At 36.9% G+C, this 23,696-nt stretch overlaps 1 protein-coding gene across 2 annotated transcripts in view; it reads left to right on the forward strand.

The window, feature by feature from the left end:
- PRKCE (protein kinase C epsilon) overlaps positions 1-23,696 on the forward strand; it is a 288,051-nt gene that overhangs the window by 182,709 nt on the left and 81,646 nt on the right. For both annotated transcript variants that reach the window (XM_036379719.2, XM_036379718.2), the window contains exons 7-10: positions 1,360-1,502; positions 2,656-2,752; positions 4,252-4,466; positions 5,685-5,858. In XM_036379719.2, coding sequence (XP_036235612.1) covers positions 1,360-1,502; positions 2,656-2,752; positions 4,252-4,466; positions 5,685-5,858 — 629 coding nt within the window. The remainder of the gene's footprint in view (positions 1-1,359; positions 1,503-2,655; positions 2,753-4,251; positions 4,467-5,684; positions 5,859-23,696) is intronic.

Below are 23,696 nucleotides of genomic sequence, written 5' to 3' on the forward strand. Positions count from 1 at the left end.
GTTCTCTGCATGAAATCTAGAACTCAATTGAACGGAAAACATCATTTTCTCTGTGCTTGGTTTTCTCTCTTTAACAAGTGCTTCTTCAGAGGCATACTTCCTTGCCCAGTGTGGTTATTAACACCGTGAGGAGCATATAACACAGATTTATTCTTCTTCAGGTTTTTTTTCACTGGTTATTCCTGTGCATCTTTTTACAGCAGGGAAAATTTTGTGCAGTCCCACTTTATGTACGTATTTTGTAAAATACATACATAAAGTGGGACTGCACAAAATATTCCTGCTATTTCAAGCAGTTTGGCTCCTCAATGTCCGCTTCCATGGTTCCTAGCTCAAACGTTATCCCTACTGCTGACGTTTTGTCACTGAATATACATTCATTGAAAATACCATGTTTAGCTGTTTCTTTTTGCTCTTCTTGTGAGCTAAAACATATTTAAAAAGGAAAGTCACCAGCTTTCTGAAGTGCATGGTTATGGCCAGATTCACTGCCTTGGTATACTCCAAGTGGGAAATGTGTTTTTTTTCTTTAAGGGCTGTACAATGAAAGCTTTGTTGATGAAAAATATAATTAAATGTTACTTTATAAATAATACATATTTTTATAATTTCCTTTTCTCTAAAAAATAAAGTGAGAAATTTGAACAATTGAATATTAGTCTAAGATTTAACCACACTTGGAGCTGTGCTCTCTTTATGCCTTGGTCCACAAGAGGGCACTGAAGTCTCAGATAAAATATGTCCTCTGCTCCTAACAAATCCACACTCCACGAGTTTTAATGGAGCTGTGTTCTTGCCTCTGCCCCATAATCTGGAAGCAAAGTAACCTTTTTCGTCTCCTCATAATAATAGAATAGTTTCAGGAGATTTAAGGGAATGAGCTTAGTAACAGGATTGCCATATAAATAAAGTAGGTGTTTAACCCTTAATTTTTATTAAAATTTAAAGTGCTGTCACTTTTATGGCTGCCTACATTAGAAGCTAATCTACTTGAGTAAAATAGTGTAAGAAGCAATAATACATGAGGATTTAATGTTGTGCTTTCCATAGTGGACAGTTAAAATCCAAGCTCTGAGTTCTTCTAACTCAAATTAATTTAAGAGTTACAGGATGATATGATAGTTTTATTTATTCTTGTGTCTGTTCTGAGCACTGTATGAAAATACAACTCTCAATTATCATATCAGAGTAATGATAATCACGTTAATAACTTTAGCATTGAAGTATACCTTCAAATTCAGCTAAGTGCTTTCTTAGTGAGATTGTATTTATTTGAAAAAGTTATTGATAGGTATAGGTAAGGCAAATGTGTGCCAAGATAGTATTTAATTTACTGTATTACTGTGTATTTCATTGCAGTTTGCAAGATGAATGTACATCGACGCTGTGAAACAAATGTGGCACCAAACTGTGGAGTGGATGCTAGAGGCATAGCTAAAGTACTTGCAGATCTTGGAGTCACTCCAGATAAGATCACTAATAGTGGGCAAAGGAGGAAAAAGGTAATTTTACTATATATTGTCACATTTTAAAAAATCAGAGAAGTATGACTGTATTGTAACTTCATTAGTTGGAATTCAATCCTACTCTATGACTTGCACAGTAATTTTTTTTATGTCAGTACAGACCTAAGACTTCAAGTTTTGTCTGTAAGTGCAAATCACCTATTCTGAACTTAGCTATGAAATTTATGTTGACCTGGTACAATGTTGCAGATCTTGTGTCTATAACTTCTGGAAGGATTTTGAGGAAGGACTTTTGACAGACAGACAATGTCTGGCAATAGTTATAAGTGCCTGTTATGGCTCAGAATAGGCATTGAATAATTGATTCATTGATTGATTGGCAGACAGTACTACTCCATAGTGTTGTAAATGTTGATAAACAAGCAATGTGCTGATTCTCCTGAAGAGGCGATGTTTGCCTGATTACAGTTCTGGAGTTATCATGATTTTTGTAGGAATAACCAGGCTGTTGTAGAAATAAAAAGCATAGGTCCTCCCAAGTACATCCAAAACTGATGGGGTTATACCTGAGTGATGATGTGTATCCTGGATGAGAATGGGTCCACACTTTGTATCTCTGTTGGCATGATTGTCACAGCAGACCCATCGGTCTCACAGAAAAAGGCATTTTGTGCCATAATTTCTTTAAACATTGACTGTTGCTTCTGTTCATTTTCCTGCTTATTGCACTCTGGGATCCCCTGTAAGCTGTTTCAAAACATTACAGAAATGTAGGAAACGTGAGGATGAGTTAATTGATCTGACACTCCTGGGAAAAGGTGTTGTCATGTTGTTACTGCATGAGGTAGTTTGAAGTGCTTGCTGATACATATTGCAGTTAAATGTATTTACTGGATGAATTTACAGACTCATGGTGGCTTCTCAAAACTTTCCCACTCACTGGGTATATACACTACATTTATTTCATCTTAAGAACCTGCTTTCATTTCAGTTGCCTGGTTTTTCTCTCTTTGTACCATGGCTTCCATTTCGTGTGATGCCATCTCCTGTATGGCTGAGGTTCTGCCAGTGAGAATCCATATGGGTAGAAGATTTTCACTTTCTTTCATAGTTCTACTTTTGAACTAAAGTTGCTGAATTAAATTTCCTCATGGCAGAGGAAGATCACCCCTTTTGGAATTGTTCTTAGCTAATTGCAGGCGCAGAGACTCAACCGCCAGTTCCGGGATGCGCGTCATCAGAAGAAGATAGGTCGAAATCAGCACCAACATCTCCATGCGATCAAGGTCAAACAGATCTTTTTATTTCCTATCTAGTATATTTTGTCACACATTTTCCTGGAGTAAAAAAGAATCTATGATCATGAGCCTCTGTAGATGCAATCAATAAAGCAGTTACCACCAGAAATTGAAGCATTTAAAGTTATGAGCTGTAAAATCTTTTTTTAAAAAAGCCTGTTTCTCATTTAATTTAAATCTGTGAAATTAGGTGGCTTTTGAAGGGAAAATTATAAAACAGTCATCTTTAGATATTAAGTTTACTACATGGGTTCTTGTAAACAAAATATATTTATGGAAGTAGTTTATATATTCTGTTGGAAGACTGGAAAATGTTTTAAATAGTAACGCAGAACTTGAGAGAGAGCCTTTATTTACCTGAAAACTCATCTGTTAATAAATTTTTGAGATAAAATTGACTCCTTGTAATTCCATGTTGAACATTTGTAATAATAAAAACTTCCATCTAGACAGGCTATGCTGGCGTGTCCATGTGATCTCTAGAGGCTTCTTAAAACCATGTTTCCTTTCAGCAATTTATTTTATGCAGAGATTGGGACACAGGCATTTTAATTTTCACTGATATGACCTGATTTCATTGAGCTGAGCAGCTGATAGACAGAATATGTATTTCAAGAGCGTTTTTTGAGTCTGATTGAATTGTTTTTAAAAATTAGGTATCTGTGACCTCTGAATCCAGAACTGATTTAAATTTGTCAACCTTTTGGTTTCGCAAAACATTGTTTTCATAAACTCATTATTTTAAAAACTATCTGATGCTTTGTTCAAAATAAGAACAAGGAATTTGTCTAAATTCTCCCTTTAATTTGACCTTTATAGCTGTGCAGTAAAGTTGTTGCTTCCAAGGCCATCAGGCAGCAGTACCATGCAGGAGCCTGGGGCAGATCCTGAGGAGTGTTAGTCACCAGGACTCTCTGTATTTAACACTGAGAAGCCTTCAGAACCATTTAGCAGATCTACACAATTGCTGCTTGAAGCAGCACTAGGAAATGGTCAAACACTTTATTGGCAGGCATCTGATAACAGCTGGAGCTGAATAAGATGCTCCATTCATGTTGACTTCAAGGACTGGGACGCTCAACTGTCCTTTGAACTTTTGGAGACACAGCTTTAAAATACTTAAGCAGGAAGATGAGTAAGTGCTACAGGAAGATAGGGATATTCAAAACCAAGTGCTTCTCTGTGGTACAGGAGCACCCAAAGTCACTAGAACAACTATTTGGCTACTATTCTGACTTATCTTTCAAGTTTTGGATATGTCATCTTCTTAAGTTCATTTTAAAAGGCCACCCTTCCTGTTAGAGAAGGAGTTTGGCTGATTACTGTAAGGTGGAGAAGCAGTTTGCTAAATATGTGTTCTTGACCACAGAATGCTCTTAAACACAGCATTCAGAGATGATGAATGTCCCTTCCCACACTGATACAGACTAACACAGGCTGGTTTTCTGACAGTTGGTCAAAACTAACTTTTCCTCACATTTCCACAGAAATCAAAGAGCTGGAAAACAACATTAGGAAAGCATTATCTTTTGACAATCGGGGAGAGGAGCACAGAGCAACAGCTACAACATCAACAGACAACCAGCTTAACAAACCTGGGGAGAATGGTGAAAATGGGGAGGTCAAACAGGCCCAGAGCAAGAGAATAGGTCTTGAAGAGTTCAACTTCATCAAAGTATTAGGAAAAGGCAGCTTTGGAAAGGTGGGTAGCTTTTTTTTTTTCCTTTCTTTTCTTCTTTTATTTTTTTAACCTAGTGTTCAGGGGTGCGTTTGACTGTACCAATTTGGAAGTGATCATATTGACATTTAGGAAGTGCTTCCAGCCTAGGGGTTTTCTTTTACCCAACAGATCAGAAGTATCAGTCTCCTGGTGAGCTGGCCTTGTCTGTGCTTTAGTTCACTTTGTTAACTACAGTCAAGCCTTTTGGAACAAAATGTCAGTGGTTTATTAGAGTTACATACATACTGTTCAACAAAATTGCTTGTGGTCAAGCAGGAAAAATCAGGACAGGAGTAATGCTGTGGGGCTAATTCACTTTCTTAATAATTCCCAGTTCAAGTTTACTTATTTCACAGAACATTGTGCATACTTGTTTTTCCTCAGTGGGTGTGTTCAGTGCTGGAGGAAGCAAAACTGAAGCATTTCCACTCAGATATGACGGGGCTCAGACAGCTGCCCAAAATACAGTGTAGGCAGCAGAGATGTAACTCACCAGAGCTCCCAGAGTAGGGAATTGCTGAGGGTGAAAGGGACGTTGCTGTCTTTACAAGGCTTACAGGTTTTCTTGCCACACTGCTGTGCACCATGGAATCAAAGAGGTGGAGTGAAATATGAATCTGTTTAAGAAGTACACTCTTCCTTCCTTGATATTACGGGAACTTCACATGCAGGGAACAGGGCTGAAACAGATCTTTTGTGTCCCTGTGTTCTAATCCTTTCTCTGAAGATTATCCTGGCTCCAAGCCAGAAGTGACCTTAAACAGAATATAGGGCCTGAACCTTAAACAATAGTAGTAGTTAAAATCAACAACTTGAAAGTAGCTGGAATGGTAACTTTGGATTGTATACAAAGTCCATCACACTCAAATCTCACTACCAGAAGTGGGAGATAAAAGCGGGAAATAAATTTCTGTTTTACATCAACTTCCTTCCTTGCTTAGTTTTTGAGACCTCACTAATAGGTACTCATTAAGATACTTAACTAACAAACAGAACAGATACATTCTGTATCAAATTTAAATAATACCAGAGGTATATGCTTCTAGAATTACAGCACTTTACTTTTTATTTTATAAATTGCAGCTTTATTTAGGCAAGTATGTAACTGTCTTTCTATTTTCAGTGCAGTCAAACTCATATGAAACCCTGCATTTATGGCATCTGTTGTTCACATGTAAAGAGAATTTTTCTTTGGTTTAGGTAATGTTAGCTGAGCTAAAAGGAAAAGATGAAGTATATGCAGTGAAAGTCTTGAAGAAAGATGTCATACTTCAAGATGATGATGTAGACTGTACAATGACAGAAAAGAGAATTCTGGCATTAGCACGGAAACATCCATATTTAACACAACTTTACTGCTGCTTCCAGACAAAGGTAAGCTACATGAGTCTTTTACCAGTTTCTGCCCAAGGAATAACATTGATTATTTCCAGATTGAAAGAAAACAGCATTAAGAGTACAGCAATATTTTGAAAATATTTCTGGTAAGTTTTTTGGCATTTCAGTGGCATTTTACAGGAGTACTGGCTGCTGCTGAAAAGCATAACTACTATTACCTTGTAAGTACCAGGAGATGGCAGTAAATGAGTTAAAAAATTTTTTAAATCCACATGCATAAAATGCACAAAAATGGCATCTACTGAGGTGCCATTTTCTGTTTCTTTGGTACATTAGTAGGGTGTATCACTTGTTGAATTAAGTACAAATGTTTTTAGCATTCAATGTGGAATACTTGTGTGTAGAATTGCAGAAAAGCAATGACTAAAAGATCTTCCAGCAAAATTGTTAGGAAAGATAAATAATACAGTGGGAAAGCCATAGGAAAATGGCTAGCAGGATCAAGATTATAGTGGCTTGAATATAGAAACAGCAAACAATTAATAGGTTTATACAGTTCTTAAAATAGTGAAAATGTACTAGGATTTTATATGCTTTGAAGTTGGCACAGAGTAGTGGCCCAGGAAGGCGTGTATGTCTGTGGAGGGTGTTTCACATTCAGAATTTTATTATATGTGTGAACATACTCTTAAAATGTTTTAACATATTATTTTAAAATTTATAACTTGAATTAAGCATGTTGTTTCAGATGAAAGAAGTTATTAAGGGATTGTAGTGGGGTGAGGTATAAACTCTGTGAACAGAAAGGGAGTTTTAGGACTGAGTGCACTCCTTGGAGTGTAATTAAATATATCACCAGCCTGATGTGAATCATGTGTCAGAACATTGGTAAAGATCAGTAGTACATTAAGTAAATTATGACAAAAGATTCTCCTGCTACTCCTCTGATTTCCTGGAGATTCCTTTCCTTTTGTATTCTTGGTCTGCTCTTCTCTCTTTTGTACCATGCCTTCTGCCTTCCTCCTTGCTCTCCAAAGCCATTCATCAAAGATATTCAGAAGTTTTTCTCACTGCCTTCTCTCTTCCTAGATCTCTTAACAGAGAAAAACTGCAGTTTGTGGCTTTTCTTGAGCTCAAAAGAAGTCATACTGAAGTGGTTTATAGTTACAAGTCGTAGGCCAGTGTCTCTTATTGAACAATCAAAACTACACCTAGTGATACCTAATCAAATTAAAAATCCACAGTTGAAAAATTGAAGGGTTTTCTTGAGCATGTCCTATGAACAATTTACAAATAATTCTTTCTAAAGGAATGAAAATACCAAACACCAAAATATATGAAAAAGCAAAAGCAGTATGTCTGCTAATAGTCCACATGATTTATGAATGGCAACAAATGAAACTGTACCAAGTAAATTAGTCACTGAATGATTTTCTCAGGCTCAGTAGAAAAACAAGTAGAGAAACTTGCTTGAACAAACATATTCTGTGGTTAAAATAGCTTCATTGAGACAAAGGCTGTAGTACAATAAGTTTTAAGTGTGTTTCACAGTAGTATATAGTTACTTACACTGCTATTGCATGCCATGGCATGGTGGCTGTACTTTGCAGAACTGGTCCCTGAAGTGATCATGCTGGAATTAAATTTTACATTTCAAGTAGAGCGTATTTGTCGTATACACCCAGACTTAATGGGAAGGTTGAGTCAGTATCCATTGTCAAAGCACTCAGAGGTTGTCTTTATGTAATGAGATTACTTGCTTTGTTCCTCTTCCACAAAAATGCAGATGTAGAAGGTTGACTTTTTGTGCTGCAGTGTTGTCCTTCAGTAATCAGCTGAAGACACTGCAGAAAATTTGCCTAATATGCTTTTTACAGTAAGTACGTTTCAGTATTATTTATTTTTTACATGGAGCAGGCTTTTCATTAGTGTCACTTACTGAATGAATCTATTATTATCATGGCAAGTAAGGGATAATATTTTAAATTACTTTGGAATACAGAAATTGTGCCAAATAATGCTAACACTGACATATATTATATGTCATACATTATATGCACATATATAATGTGCACATATAATGTACCTTAATGTACACATATCTATGCACACATTATATGTGTGGTTTTAGCCCTATATATCTAATTTCTTTTAACAATTCCATCTAGCTTCCTTACTTTAAAGAAATACTCTTGGACTGGTATTTCTCATGTTCCTGCTTAATACAAAAGCAAACTTTGACCAAACAAATTTGCTTAAAGCCCATCAAAGAACGAGCCACTACTGCCCCCTGCTCCCATCAACATTTTAGATCTATTTAAAAATATATAAATTTTTTTAAGTATTGTACTTCAGGAATAGTTTTGAAATCTTCTTCAGTGATCCGGAAGTTGAGAAAGTTCCAAAGCTTGGCATAAAGTGTGTAAAGCTGATACAGAATGTTTTGTCTGCAATAGTTTGAGGAATGAGCTCCACAACCCAGTCCTACACATCAGAAAGAAGGTAAAACCTACAGGCAGGGCATCAGCTGATCTGGATTTTTATGTGGAAGGAGCTTAACTCTTTTAGTGCAACATATCTTGTAAACCTGTGTCACCCTTGGACAGTATTTTTCAACACTCTTACCCTATGGCAGGGTGTGGTTTTGCCAGGGTATGGTCACTGTGTCTGTCAGCATGTTCAGATATTTGAGTTGTGTTTTGCCTGTGGTCTCTCAGTAGGAATATGAACGATTAATGCTGCTTTCTGTATTTGGCACTCCCATGGCAGAACCTGCCCAAGGCCTAGCATACAGGGTAGAGCATTTTTGTAACAACTGACCTTTGCTGATCACCATCTTTGGTTTATTCAGGACTTCATTGTGTAGGTATTGTTTTCTCAATAAAGGTATTGAGAAAACATAGGGCATTTTCAAGGTTTAATTTTGTTTCCACTCTTCCTCATATCTTCTCTTTTTTCATGTGTTGGTCCCTTGACTTTTCAGTAAGGAGTATCTTATCTGGCAGTAATCTGATGCTTCCCAGGTCCCCTCTTCAACTATGGAACAGTATTACCATGAGGTTTTATTGGTAATGCTTCACTCAGGTGTCTGACAAAGGGGATTTAAATGTTTCTAGACATGTTTTCTCTAAAGACTTCCTTGTCTTCATTCAGTTGGATGTTTCTGAACTGTGAGAATTAAAGTGCTTTTTATGGAAAGGTCTAGAAAATATAAGTAGCTTCACTTAATTCCTCCTACACCCCTGTCAACTTTCTTCTTAAGTACTTAAAATGTTCTAGACCTCTACCCTATGAGATGCATACACATGTATGTGCACAACCTATAATTTATGATGAATTATCCTAATAAATACTTAAGAAATAAAATGAGGTTTAAATTATTTAAGGCAGTGAAAGCTTTATTATGATAATTCAGTATAAAATTAGAAGACTGGAGAGCTTCTGCTTTTAACATCTGCCATTTGATTTTTTTAATCCAACTTCACACAATGAGATAAATTTTAAAATAGTGCTCACCTTCTCTTTTCATGACACTGTGTTCAACAGACATAGTAGAGAGTATTTTTAGTGCACAAAAGTGTTCCTGTTGAATGATAGAGCTGCAGAACTTGTAAAGGACGCTTAGTCAACATTATAGCAATTTCTCTTAGAAGAAACAAGTAGTTAAATGAAGGGTAGACAAAGTCAGTTACTACAGCTGAATAGTCAGACTTGTGCCACCCACTCTTCCTTTCAGTGTTAAAATCAGTGTATGTATCCATAGCCTAGCACCTGGGCTGACCTGCAAGGCCCTTCTTTCCTGTGTTGTGGTGTTGTAAGGCAGAGATCAGCCATGTGACATGGCAGGGGGACATGGAGAGGGGGCTGTAGTGACCCCAGTGTGAGTGTGCTGATCCCTTAACTGTTCCATGCTACCTGGGGGCTCACTGCTGCTTTATCCTCGATTGTGAGTTCTGTGTTCAGGTGTTACTCCTTTCTGCTGTTTGCACTGCACCTAGCACACTCTGAGTAATGCTAGAAGTCTGGTGTTTATAAAGCTGAAATTCAGGATGTCCTTTTCCATTTCAGCTGTCATGATGTCCCTTTGTTCTTCTGAAAAACCCCTGAACCTCTTTCTACATCAGACCCCTCTAAAAACCCAGAGTAACTAGTCTTCCTTCCACTATGGCTTGTATTTAAATATTTCCAAAAAGGGTTTGCAAGTCCAGTGGAAAGGTGATTGATTTTGTAAGAAACGGTAGAACAAAAAAGAAAAAGGGAAAGACAATCATCATGCATATGATTTCTCTAAGTCATGTTTTCTAAGTTAATTTAGGAAGAATCCTTGTAGTATGTGACCAAAACTGTCATTGGTAAGGTTAAATAAAGTCTTATTTCTTTTATGGGTATTTGTACCCAAAAAAATTGAACGTCTTCTGCCATTATAGCTCACAGGAGTGTCGTTTATGATATACAGTGCAAATTAACCCAACTGACTTGCCACTGTTACATTCATCTGGGACTAATCAGAGCTTATAATCCATTTTATCTGGTATTCTTGTACTTTTGTTGCTAAGCAGCTAAAGCCATTATACAGATATTGCTATAGGGGTGTAATCAGTTTAACACAAGTTTGCATTGCCTTTTATTACTGATTAGTGTCAAATTAGAACTTTTTAGGGCCCAATTCTGTTCGTTATTATCCCTGCTTCAGTGGATTTGTATGTGTGAGACAAAAGACTAAATTAACCCCTGTATTTTTAGCTATCTTAATGCTAAAATATTTTAATACAATTTAAATATAAAATTATTGACAAAGGTTTCTTAAAGATAAGTCTTAGCTATGGTAAAAAAGAATAAAATTGTAGGTCAGCATAGAGTGATGTTATTTATACTGTTTCTATTATGGTAGCTATTTGTATACATTTATACACATTTATATTCAAACCTAATTTAAATATTTTTTTTACTTGTGTTTCTATATATGTACATACACAGAATATGTACAATAGTAGGTATTTTTAAATTACAAATCCTGTTTTGGAAAACAGGATTTGGAATTTAAAAATAGAAAAGGTCAAAATCTGTATATTTTATTTTCTTATGGTATGGACAGGCAGTTCATGCCATAAGAAATTAAAATATATTGATTTTGACTTTTTCTTCAAAGTATTTCCTGAAGCACTTGAAGTTAGAAAAGCACCTGGTGGTGTTTTGTATATCATACAGTTAAGAAGTTTTGTAAATATACTCAATTTTGGCAGAATAAGATTTTTCAGAAATGTGTATCGTGTATATGTTAAATTTAGCTTTCCCAGTGACTGCTACCCAGTGTGGATGCACTGACCATGGTCACTGGATTGTCTGAGAGTAGACACTATGGTCAAGAATAGTTGGAACAGTGAAGCTGATGATTAAATACTGTAATCATTGTCACTCTCACACACACAAGCCCCTGTTTCCAGCATGATGACCCCATTTTGGGAAACTTGCTATTATGCAGCTCAGTTATTGCTATTGCTCTTGAAGGATTATTAAAGCCTGGTTAGCTCACTGAAGATTCATTGTTCACATCAGTCCCTTCAGTGTTAAACTTCAAGTCAGGCTAGCAGTGCAGCTAGGCTCATCAAGGGCCCACAGGAGAAATTACTCCTCCAGTATCAATCAGAGGAGTCTAAATGCTCCTCTTTCAGACAGGAAGGACTTTTCTTTTGTCATGTGGCACCCAAACTGAACGGGACTCTTTCACACCCTCTCAAAGCTGGGGCTTGTTCCTAGTTTGCATGTGTCCAAGTGAGTGCTGCAGCTGCAGCTCCATGGATTGCTTTGCTGTAACCAGCTGAGGCCTCGACAAGCCCAGGAATATTCCTGAGTCAGCGGCTGTGGCCAGGATTCTGCGACTGCCGGCATGGAATAGGTGAGGGCAAGCTGCAGTTCGTGCTGGCTTCTTTTTTAACCTTGTTAGGGTTTTAGAGTTAACTATGTCAGTAGTTCACTGTGTTAAAGACATCTTAGTGCAGCCAAGTGTAAAATTCAGCGTCAGGATTTTAATCCTGATCTGATCATGTGCAGGCAGGAGGTTTTTAGGATAACAGGTAGAGCTAAGGGCCTTTAAGGTGCTGTTTTCATATCTTTTGGACAGAGTAGATGGAATTACATATTAAACACTTCTGATCTTGGGAAAAGTGTGTTTCTCCAGTTGAGGCATGCTTGAAAGGAGAAATTTTCAGAGTATCTACCCAGATGCTTTGCCAATAAGTTCCCTGGCAAGTCTGCTGTCTGTCTATCTTTTAGCAGAGATTAGAGGAGACAGGAACAGTGTCATCCAAACAGGGTGAAGGGGGTAGGAGGCTTTCAAATTGGATAGTCCCCTCACTTTCTGGGTCCACAGAATCTTTGTATAATCTTGTGCTATGGATGTGTTAACATCATTCTGGTTGGTTCCTGATCTGGCATTCTTAATCTTACAGCTCTTGTGGAAACACAGTACTGCTCCTCATCCAGCAGCATAATTTAATATTGCTGCTTTAAATGAAATGCTGTGTGTTAAAGCTGTATTGTGGCTTTCAGTTTAGTTTTGTCTTGGGAAAGTGGGAAGGATAAGGATAATATGACTTGTGGCAGCATCACTTGGAAGGAACTGGTTTATAACAGGACCTGTCACTCTGCAGACATCTGCTGTGGCCTTCTTTCTGTCCTTCCTCTGCACCTACATCCTGAGACCATCCTCACAACTGTTGTAGGTTCCCTCATTTGGACAAAAGAGACCCGAGTACATGACCCACTGGTCCCTTGTCCTAGCAGCCTTTGAACTTTTACTTGTATTTTATGACTGTAAAACACTCTTCAAAATTTGCCTCTAATAGGCTCAGTATAAAAATAAATTTGCAATGATAAAACATATCTTTGAAATAGGTGAAAATAATAATGCTCACATGGCTAGCTGTTGGCATGCCTATTTATGCCAGTTGGCTGTTTTAAATTCTATTTAAAGAAAGCCCATGACACACAAGAGGTTGTGGGGAAACATTTTATACTGTGTTTGTTAGGTGTTGCTCTTACAAGTAAACAACTAATACACCCCAAAGGAAGAGTCAGGAAAAAGGAAACTGCATATAAAATTTGATTCTTCTGCAGCTTCTTTTCTAAATACAGGAAATGATTCTCTTTGGAATTCATTTGGGCACTTTAATGCAACTTTTTTTTTGGTAACAACAGTAAGCTCAATAAATTATAATTGTACACAAGAGAATTTCACCATGGGAATGAAGTGGCATTTACAAAACATCTGAGTTTACAAGTTTAGTAAAATTTTCCTTGCTTTTTTAGCATCTACACAGAGTAATTTTGGCATAACATGTTTTCTGCTCCATATAGCACATATAGGCCAAACCTGGTTAGGGTATAGCTTGAAGTATGCTTTATCTCCTCTTCTCAAAACCATACCATCAGATTCTTTTTTCACTGTTCATGCCCTTTTATCTCACTTGTGGGTGAGTAGTTTTAGCAAAACCAAACGTGGGTTTTTGATGCAGGGTTTATTCTTGCATAGTTACTGTGGGCTGTGTAAGAGTAGCCATGCCCAGTCCATGGTCTCATGCTTGCATCATGTAAGGAACCTTTCTGTGCTCCCACGTAAGTGGAGCCCAAGGCCATTCTGTAAGCTGAGAAGTATTCAGCACATGGTTCTATCTCCTTAAAGTAATGACAAAGGTGATTTATAGCATCAACTCAGCCTTTAAGAGAAGTGTCTCTCAGGAGGAGTGTGAGTGCTGTGTCACTGGTGGGCCTGTGAGTCCACAGCCTCTTCACCAAGGCTGAAACACTGGATGAAGAGTGTTTACAACTTCCACAAACAGTAAGAAACACGAAACAAAAATGTATACAATATGTACAGGTAAAATGTATCTCATTGTTAAGGCTTTCTGTTATCTCCTAGTCAACTGTTCAGTCATTAAAAAGTGATTATTCAGGTTTCCTCAGTTCTGAACAATAAAAGACTCCTTCCAAATCTTGGCTGTGCCTATTAATCCATAGTTCATAGCAATACAAAGAGTGTTTATGGAAGGTGTTCTGAAGGTTAACATACAAACTTAGCTACTTTGATAGTGTACAGGATAATACCAGCTAGTAGTAAGTCTGCATATTTCCATAATCTAAGTTGTGACCTAGAGAAATCACCGCATTTTGTCCTTAATATAGCAAAGAAAGACCCAGTTGCAACACTTTCTTACAGAGTATGAGCACCTTGCCTAGTTTACAAGGAGGAAAATTGTCCTTTTAGGTATTTAACTTTGCATTCAGCCCGTAGAAGTACAAATGGGATTCCATTTCATAAGCTTCTATAAATAAGTTTTTCCAAGCTTCACAGAATTACACAAAATAACTAACTTGGAATACTCTTGCTGGTTAGTAGTTTATTGAAAAGTCTGTGGTGGTACTTATTTTCTCTTTTCTGTTTTCAGAAACCCAATATTAAAATCACACAGAATTCTGCTACTTAAAACTGCTTCCTGAGTTGTAGGAAAAACTATGCCCTGAAAATAAAACACACTATTTTCTTCTGTGCTGCTTTATTCATTTCAGAGGGTTTAAGATGGCTTAAATGATAGCAGGCTTTTGGACAGTGTTTCTTGTTGTCTAACTAATTTATACTTGTGAATTGCCAGAGTTTTCAGCTGTGTGAAGCATATGCTTTGCCAAAAATTAATCAAGTTCTGGAAACAGGAAAGTATGGAAAATAAAGCAGATACAATTAATGCTTTCAAAGGTCACTGTTGCATTTATAGAACTGCAGAAATCCTGACAGCGAAGAGAGGAGTATGAATTATGACTTTCTGTAGGTATTGAAAAAGCCTGGCTCAGGTAATTGATGTTTTTCATAAGAGCAAAATAAGGTAGTATGTGGGGCTTACACAGATCAATGGATATTCAGAAAGACCTTCATTTTCAGGAAGGGTTTTGAAAACATGCTGAACAGGGAATATTATATGTAGACTAGGGATTTTGCATATATTTATAGGTTTTCATTAATCCTGTGTACTCATGTAGTTTTTGCTTGAAATGTGAATTTTAAACCTCTTGCTAGATTCCTTTCATTCCCCTTTTGAGAACTGCTTTGTATAAAGGGTCAAAGAAAAGCCCAAACTGAATTCTGTTCTCATGAAGCTCTGCATAAGACATATGAGCAGAGTGCCCAGCACCATGTCTGGCCCAGTCTCTAACAGTGCCAAAGCAGATGCCCAGGAAGAATGCAAAGCATAGCATGACATTTTTCCAGAGTACTATCCCAATATCATGAGATAGATGGCTTAGGCATTTCCTGAGCCAAAGATGGCAGGTTTGCATGTAATCAGATGGCGCTTTACACATAATATTTTTTTTGTGGTAAGTGTTAAAAGTGAGAAGATAATTGAAAATGTAACTGTTGGTGAATGTTGCATTTTGTTCACCCATATGGAGCAGAGAAATCCTCTTAATACCACATCTGCAAACAGACACCCCTATAATGCAATATAAATATTTGCACCTTTTCTTTTTAAGTGATATTTCTGAAAGTATTGTCTATGCCATTAAAAATCTCAAAACTAAGGTAGCTGCAGTATATTTTCACAATCTCTGGAGCAGTGAAATAATGTGTCTGAGCACCTAGAAATATGAACTATAATACTGAGTAAGGTTTGTCAGATAGAAGAAACTCAGGATTTCCTGCAGATATTTCAGTATGCATGCCCATAATGTTTTGTTCTCCATACATTACATAGAATAGGTATTACATGTTGTAATGCAGATAAACAGTATATAGTAAATTTGATAGAACACTTCTCAAGTTGCGTTTTCCATTGCTGAGAGGAAGGCTACTGAAAGAAAGAGAGAAGTGTTACACTATCTTGTGCTTTCCCATCAGGAGCATAAGCAGTGAACCACAGCTGGCAATGCCATGCCAGAGCCAAAAGGGCATCATGCATAATGCATTAGACTTAATTAAGAAGCATGCCAAAGAGTGATGCCATCCTCTTTCAAATTATCAGTCTGCAGTGTTTCTTGAATTTCTGAAGTAGAAATCACAGTATCACAGAATATGCTGAGTTGGAAGGGACCCGCAAGGTTCATCAAGTCCAAATGAAATAAAGCTTTTTTAAAACTTGATTCAGCCACTTTTAATGCATTTACCTGAGCATTTCTTAAAGAAATGATTTGGTATAGACAACTGTCAGAAAGGAAAGTAGGTGTGTTGGGTATATTCATGAATATAACACATTGTTTATTTGTGGACCCATACAGTAGGGGACAGATTTTAAAGAGAAATTAATTAGGTTATTTGGGCATGCAAGAAATCTCTCTTGTTGTATTTTTAGACAGTCAAAGAGTAAAAATAAAATAAGGTTTGGCCAGGAAGAGGGTCTGTCTTCAGGACTTTAAAATTCTGTATAGGTCTGTGGTGTGATTAACTCCTGGTTAAATCCTTTTTGGTTGCATTGAGATGTGAGAAGTTTGGCGGTCATGTTCCTGAAGTCTCAGCCATTCTGTCTTGTGCCACGTGTTCTCATGCTTGCAGTATTTGAGAACAAGTCCTTTAATGGCAGCTCCTGTGTTGCAACAGCAATAGGAAAGGAAGCTTGCAGAGCTTTTCTAGCATAATGAGAAAGATCATATCTAATGAGATTTCTGGACCAGAAATGAGGGAGTTTTAGATAGGAATCTGAATTTAAAGAGGCTTAAACTCACCAAACCTCTGAACTTTTGGAAATTTGCCATGACTCTGTGGGAAAAGTTAGGAAAGAATTGTTGCTGGGTGATATGCCCGAGGAGATTAACTGCTTTCTACAGTGCTCTTCAATGTAGTATTATTATATAAAACACTCAAAGTGGTTCAAATATCCCTTAGGCTAACATGTAATCTCAGCCACATGTGTAACCTAATATCTGAGTATTGTTTCACTCTGCTTTTTAACTGGATTTAGACTGATGATTTGGGTCTCTGAAGCCACAGGCAGCTCCCCAGAACCTAAATATCACCAAGTTCAGAATTTGATAGCTGATGCAGACTTCATTAAAATTTGTTAACCATTATCTGATTGCACAGTTACCATCATTCTGTATTTAGCATTGACAGAAAGGGGGTATATTTACTGGCCTTGAACAGAGAAGAGTAATGTTTTATCCATTAGTAGTGTGTTGTTTTTAAAGTTGTTTACATTCTTTGAGGAAATGCGGAAGCTACTGCTTGAAGAGGTTAGAGGACATATGAGTTTATGGGTTCTTTTTGAAAATGTTCTTGAAACAAATGCTAAATTAAATTATTCAAGTAATAGCAGAGAGAACATAATGTCTTGGCAAACTGAATTCACTCTGTTATATTTGAATAAAGAAATCTTAACTCTGGGGGGAAAAAGACGTTGTCAGATCTTATCATGATACAATGAAGAATTATATAATTTTTTGGTCCTGCCCATGAGTTTTGCTTGCAAGTTATTGTCTTTGTGAAGTTACTGATGGTCTCAGAAAGATAAGCAGAGTACAAATAAAATTATTGGATGGTTGAAGTAGTATGCTTGAAAGGTTAAAAGCATGATAATCTGTTGAGAAAAAATCTGAGGTTTTTCATTACTTTGCTTTTCCTTCTTTTTCACTGTAAGAATAGATGTCTGTTAATTTAAAAAGTAGTAATTTGTGACCATTCCTTAAAGCTCTCCTTTGAATTGTGTAAATCCTTGTCCCATAGAAACCTTAGGTTATAAACTTCAAAGGAGTCTCATGAAGCCTCGAGGTGAAAGTAGGTGAAATTTTCAAGTTTTTCTCTCCCCTATGGAACTAAAGACATGGGAAATTGCGTTAGTGGAACTGAAGTTGCTTTGAAATGCTGGGTTAGCAGAACCACAAAGTACTGAATGGGAAGGTTCAAATCACTGCTGATGTATTTACTGAATCACAAAGGCTAAGTTCGTGCAAATTGTTCCCACTGCTCTTTTGTTCCTAATTCTAGAGAACATTTTTTAATGATTCATATACTTTTTCTTAGAATGAAATATTACACTGGGCCTTGCTTGCAGCATGTTATATTCCCTGGACATGTTTTAGTCCAGGAACAGTTGTAGAAATGCAACATAAAACCAGTGGGACAAATATAAACTATGAGTTCAACATTTTGTAATCGTATAGAGAAAAATGTATCCCACTAGTGTTCTTGTTCTTAAAAAATATGAGATTTATTTTTAAGTCTGGTGAGTTAGCAGAAACTGGTTGCATCATTCTGGGTCTTTCAGTTCAGTTCTTGTGGCCTCTGTGGGTTTTGATCCTGAACTAAGGAAGACAAAGACTTTGCCCTCTCTTTGCCTTCACATAGCTCCACAACTGCCATAAAAGCAAGACAAATACTTTGGAAGTTACTGCATTTGAGGGGGAGGGTGTATTATTTATTTTTAAAATAATTATGTGAGCCTTTGACATAATTTTTAATTGAGCAACCTGGTCCAGTGGGAGGTGTCCCTGTTTATGGCACAGGGATCAGAACTAGATAATCTTTAGGGTCCCTTCCAGCCCATGTTTTTTTTTTTTTTAGAGTTCTATAAAAATGCAATTCCCTAATTATTGCTTTTTAGATACTGCCAACTGCGAGCAAGAGATTGTTTATATATTATATTCTTCAATGTGCCGAAAAGTTTTGCTGCTTCAGGGACAGAACACTCCAGTTTAAAATTTAATTATAAATAAATAAAAACCTAAGATTAGAAAAATAAATATGCTCATGCTTCTTTCTGACACATAGAGTGAAATCAGTTAATTAATATTAGAAAGAAAAACAGCCTGTTTATTTTTATAAACCCTCAAATTTAAATATATTTGTCCACCAGAAGGGATAGAGAGAGTGTATGTGTCAGCAATCTTAGATACTACTAGGGATTTTTTTTAGAAATTCACCAAATACCTATTATGGGTGGTCTTTTAAAAGTTTTTGTTGCAATCCTTTGCATTATCCAAAGAGAATGCATTATCCATGCATTATGTAAGGAAAGGCATTTTGCCTTAACTTTGCATATGTGGTGAAAAAAAAATCCTGAAAGGAATTTCTCGTGTCTTCTTGAAGTATTATGAAGCTGCCATCCCTTCACTGTTTGTAAATACTGTGGATATTTTCATAGATGATGCTTGTAATCTCACCAAGGCACCAGCCATTTCTGCTCATTTTCTTAATATAAAAGGCTATTGAACCTACTTTAAAAATTGCTGTTGTTCTACAAATGGTATTTTTGGCAGGTAAGCAGCAAAACTGAGTCTATAGGTATTCTTCATTTTTATTTACTTCTTATCAAAACCTGTAACTATCTTTGCATGTTTGCAAAAATGCAAAGTTTACATGTTCTTTATAGTCAGCCTTGATACTGAGAAAAGGGTACTGAAAACTCTGTCTTTAATGCCATGTATTAAAAATAAAGTTTGCCTTATTACATTATTCTTATTTGCATGGAGCAATAAATTGATGCTACAGAAGTTGAAACTGGAATTGTGATTTGATCCAGAACTCAATGAATTCATTTTTCTTTTGATTAGGCTCACAAAGATGAAAGCAGAATACTGTGTGATGGCACTACATAGATTGTAAGAGTGTCCTATAATGTTTTATTGATGCAGTGTGTAACCTGATGAGAGTGTTTGTGGAAAAAATACTGAAAATGTACTCAGCCTGTATCTGACAGGCAGGTTTAAATAATTGAAAACTTTTCTCAGGATATTGCCCAAGTTGTGGGGTGTTAGGGAATCAGGTTTTGTTTGTATTAGTAGTGAAGACCTATAATTCAATGAAGCTGAAAAACTGAGATTAACCATCGAGGGGTGGAAAACTGAAAGCAAAATATTCAGATCTGTTTGTACAGAAATGAAACACATTTTATTGTGTTCCAAACCCACACAGGCTGTTTGGAACACTGACCAATTAATATTGCAGTGTAATGATATGTGCACACTGATCTGAGACTGGGTTGCTGCTGGAGGATGAGGATGTCTTGCCCTCTGCTCCCCCTTGCTGGGTCTGTCCAGTCTTCCCAGTATCTGATTCCCTTAAGCCCTTGTATGGATGAGTTGAGTCAGTTTTCTGCTAGAGCTGGAAACTGAAGTAGAAAAAATAATCTGTATGTCATCGAGGGACTCTAACCTGCCTGATACTCCCTGGTGCTTGTGAGGCAGCAAGCGTGGAAGAGGCTGTCACTTTGCTCAGTGGCAGTTCACTGCTGGGACAGTAAGCCAGCTGAGAAATCCCATGTAGCCTTGCCTATCCAGACAGCAATGGATTTTCTTCTTAAAAGAGTAAAAAGAAAATCTGAACTGCAGGTTTTTCACGGTGGTGTTTCATGGCCGTAATCACCTTAGAAGTGATCCTAAACTCTTTATTCTCATGATTGCTATTAAGTTGTTCATGAGAATGGAAAACAAGATTTGTGGGTCAGTTTTGATCCTTTTGAAGATAATGGTTATATTCGCCCTGACTTCAGAAGGGTCAGAAACATTAGCCTTCTTATTTTTTTTGCTGTGTCCAGAAAGAAGTATGTGTTGCAGATGAGATGTGTCATTTTGACATCTGTTAGAAATTCGGCTTTTGGCACTGCAGCTATGTGAGCAGCATGTGCAGTTGCTGTTTTGTTTCTGGGTTTTGGTGGATTTTTTTGTTTTGTTTGTTGGTCTCGTGTTTGTAGTCAATGAAGCCTCAGCAGTAGCTGTTACACAAAAATTGATTAGAGTCTTAAGGTGACACGCTGTCATTTTCCATGTCTATCTTTGGAAGTAATTGTTTCACTTCTGCCCAGCATTAGATTATGTGGATTAGACGGTATGTTACCTATGCAGCAGAGGGTTTATAGTGGCTGATCCCAAATGGAATGTAAAATATCCGAACACGCGTGTTTAGAGGACAGGGAAAATTTGGCCAGTAGATTTTTACGTATCAAATGCTGCATTTAATTTGGAGAACAGCTGGAGATTGCAGAGCATTTGTAGAATAATGTACACTGGTGTAAGTGCTCTCCGGACACATCGATCTTTTGGGAACTTGCGTCTTCTCTTTTCTTCGGGCGATTTTCCCTGAACTTTCTGAGCTATCCCCTGTGACTGCCTGTCATTGTCTTCTCACAGGGCTGTGAGCTCTGTAGGCAGGATCAGCCCTGCTCTCTGACCACTGCTCTGCTTTGCATCACTGCCAAGTGCATGGCTGCTGGTTTGAAGTCTGCAGTCCTGACATCCTGTGCTTGAACAAGACCTGGCTCAGTCAGACAGATACAAGTCTTAACCTGCTGGCTACACTTACTTGGTGCCTTGCTCACTGTTACAGCAGTTTGTGGGATGAAATGGGTAAAACAGGAAAGTTGAATAGACAAAGTAATTTGAAAGGCACACACAGGAGAGTTCGCTGTGGCTATTTTGACTATGTATCGTGAGGCTGTATTTGTACACACTCTGGACAATTTTTGAAACAGTTTCTGCTTTGTCTTCCAAATCAGAAAAGAGGCTTCAGGACAGCTTGTTTCAGGAGACAGAAACAGGGTAATCTAGCACTGTTTTTCTGGCCAAATCATGTGTATAAAACATGTGCAGCAACATGTTTGTATATTCATGCACTCAAAGCACATACACTTTTTCTAGAATATATTTCTGTCCTGGTAGTTCAGTGGTCATCCAGCTTCACCTATGTACATATTAGTTATTTCCATAAACCTTTTCTAATATGTCTGCTATAATTTTAGAATTAGGAACTACTTAAGGATGTTTTCCCTCCTTTTTTTTTTTTTAAATTTCCCCAAAAGCTTGACTTTTTTTCTTAAGTTGATTTGAATTTTCATATGTATTTTTTTATATACATATCTATCTTTGTGATTAAAACTACATTCACGTTACAGATGAAAGTTAGATCCACTGCAATGATTTTAAATGTGGGTTCTACTTAAATTCATTAATATGTACTAATATAAGAAATTTTTTAAACATTCTGTTTAACCAAGTACTAGAGAAATAGTTCAAATCCCACCTAAAAGTGCTTTGGACTGAAGAAAACCCCACTGAGTCTCTTTGGTACTGGGAAGAAGAGTGCTCAGTGTTGAAAGCTTATGACAGATGATGCATGGAAATGATACCTGCTGGTCATCATGTAGCAAGAGGAGAGTCACCGTAGGTGTCCATGGGGTTACTCTTCCGTGTTACAACACTGGCAGAATTTTAACGCAGGGAGAAATTATCTGTGTGAAGAGAAATGCAGGGAGTAGATTATATTTGTAAGCAGTTCATTCCAGCAGAAAGGCTCCTTTCCTTTTGCTGGAAACCAACACTGTACATGCTGGAGGCTAGGTGACTTCAGTTTTCTTCCAGTTTTCAAACCACAGAGTCTTTTAGCTTGCGATTTTCAGGACTCAGTATGTTCAAGTAAATATTAAGCTCTATCTTCAGACAACTTTCAAGATCTATGAAAGTATTGATTGACATGAATTCAGTGTGGATCAGGTCTTGTGTAAATCCAAGTTATCGCTGTAAGTTCTTAGGAAGTTTTTTCCCCTAAGGATTCATATAAATTTCTTAGATCTTTGTCCTTCCATGTAATTACTTTAAATCTAGGTACACCACAGGCATTTTGAGTCAGACTTGCTAACAGATTTTTTTTTGTCTTTTTTTTTGATCCATTTTTGTTTTTCCTTACTGTATACATCAGTACTCTTGCTGGTCCCTGTTAAAGGTGCTTGTTAAGAGCAAAATCTTATGTTGTACATGTTGAACTGAGTGTGGTTTAAAGAAAAAAATCTAGGTTTGCACTTTTAATGACCCAAACTTTCATTCATCATAGAATTCTGTGCTTAATCTGTTCTAGGATCTCTGCCATAATCTTATCGCTTTAATTATAGTCCCCAAAAATGCAAAAAATGTTATATAATTCTTTCTGAACTTGTTTGGGCTTCTTATAGGCATGCTTATATGGCAGGAAAAATATTATGCAGTCCAACCGTGGCATAGGGGAAAAGTCATGCAAGCAACAGCTAGGATCAGATTTTCTAGAAAGAAATTTGCAGAGATACTCTGTTGACAAGAAATACACAAAAAATAGTTTCAGTATATTTTTCTGAAAAATATAGACTTGCAAAAACTGGAGTTGAGTAAATTTCACTTTGTCAAATGGAAATTATTGTAAACTTTCTGTTTTTTTTCTTATGTGGTCAGGGTTTAACAGATTAAATGTGTGTTTTAAAATGACTTGCATAATCTCTATCTGTAATTTAGAAAATTGTCAGTTCATTTTTTCCTATAGAGCCAAAAACCATTTGGAATTTATGCATGTTGTAAAAATCGACGTGTGCAGGTGTTACTCGGCTAGAGTCAGAACTGCTTTCTGTCTTTTCACATTGAATTTCCTTTTTTGGGGTCCCTGAAAGAAGGAAAAGTTTGTCATTAATGTTGTCATAATTCTAAAGGCAAGAAAAAAATAGGAGGAACTCTTTTTTTATTTTCAGTTAACAAATTCTTTGTGTGGGTGTGTATTAATTGTCTATAAGGGCACTTTTGTAAGAATGACTGACCTTTGAATTGTTCATTAACTCTATTTTTAAGTTCCCTTGTTGATTTGCACATGCCTTTTCTATGTCTTCAGACTCAATTTTATTTTAAATCTGTCGTATTTTAAAACTTTTTTAAATCAAATAACAGGACATAAAACCACAGTAAAATTTAGGATTAAAAGGCACTGTTTTACCCATCATGCATTCATGAGCACAGCACACAGCCACATGCACACTGAAAAGCAGTGACTGATCAGCTTGATCAGTCTGCCCAGAGCCACAAAATCTCTCACCTTGACAGCACCAGCAAATCTTAATGTGATAATAAGTCAGGGCATTAGCAAAACTCTTTTCTTGGGAGCATAAT

This window comes from Molothrus ater, chromosome 3, assembly GCF_012460135.2.
Source record: "Molothrus ater isolate BHLD 08-10-18 breed brown headed cowbird chromosome 3, BPBGC_Mater_1.1, whole genome shotgun sequence".
Lineage (NCBI taxonomy): Eukaryota > Metazoa > Chordata > Aves > Passeriformes > Icteridae > Molothrus > Molothrus ater.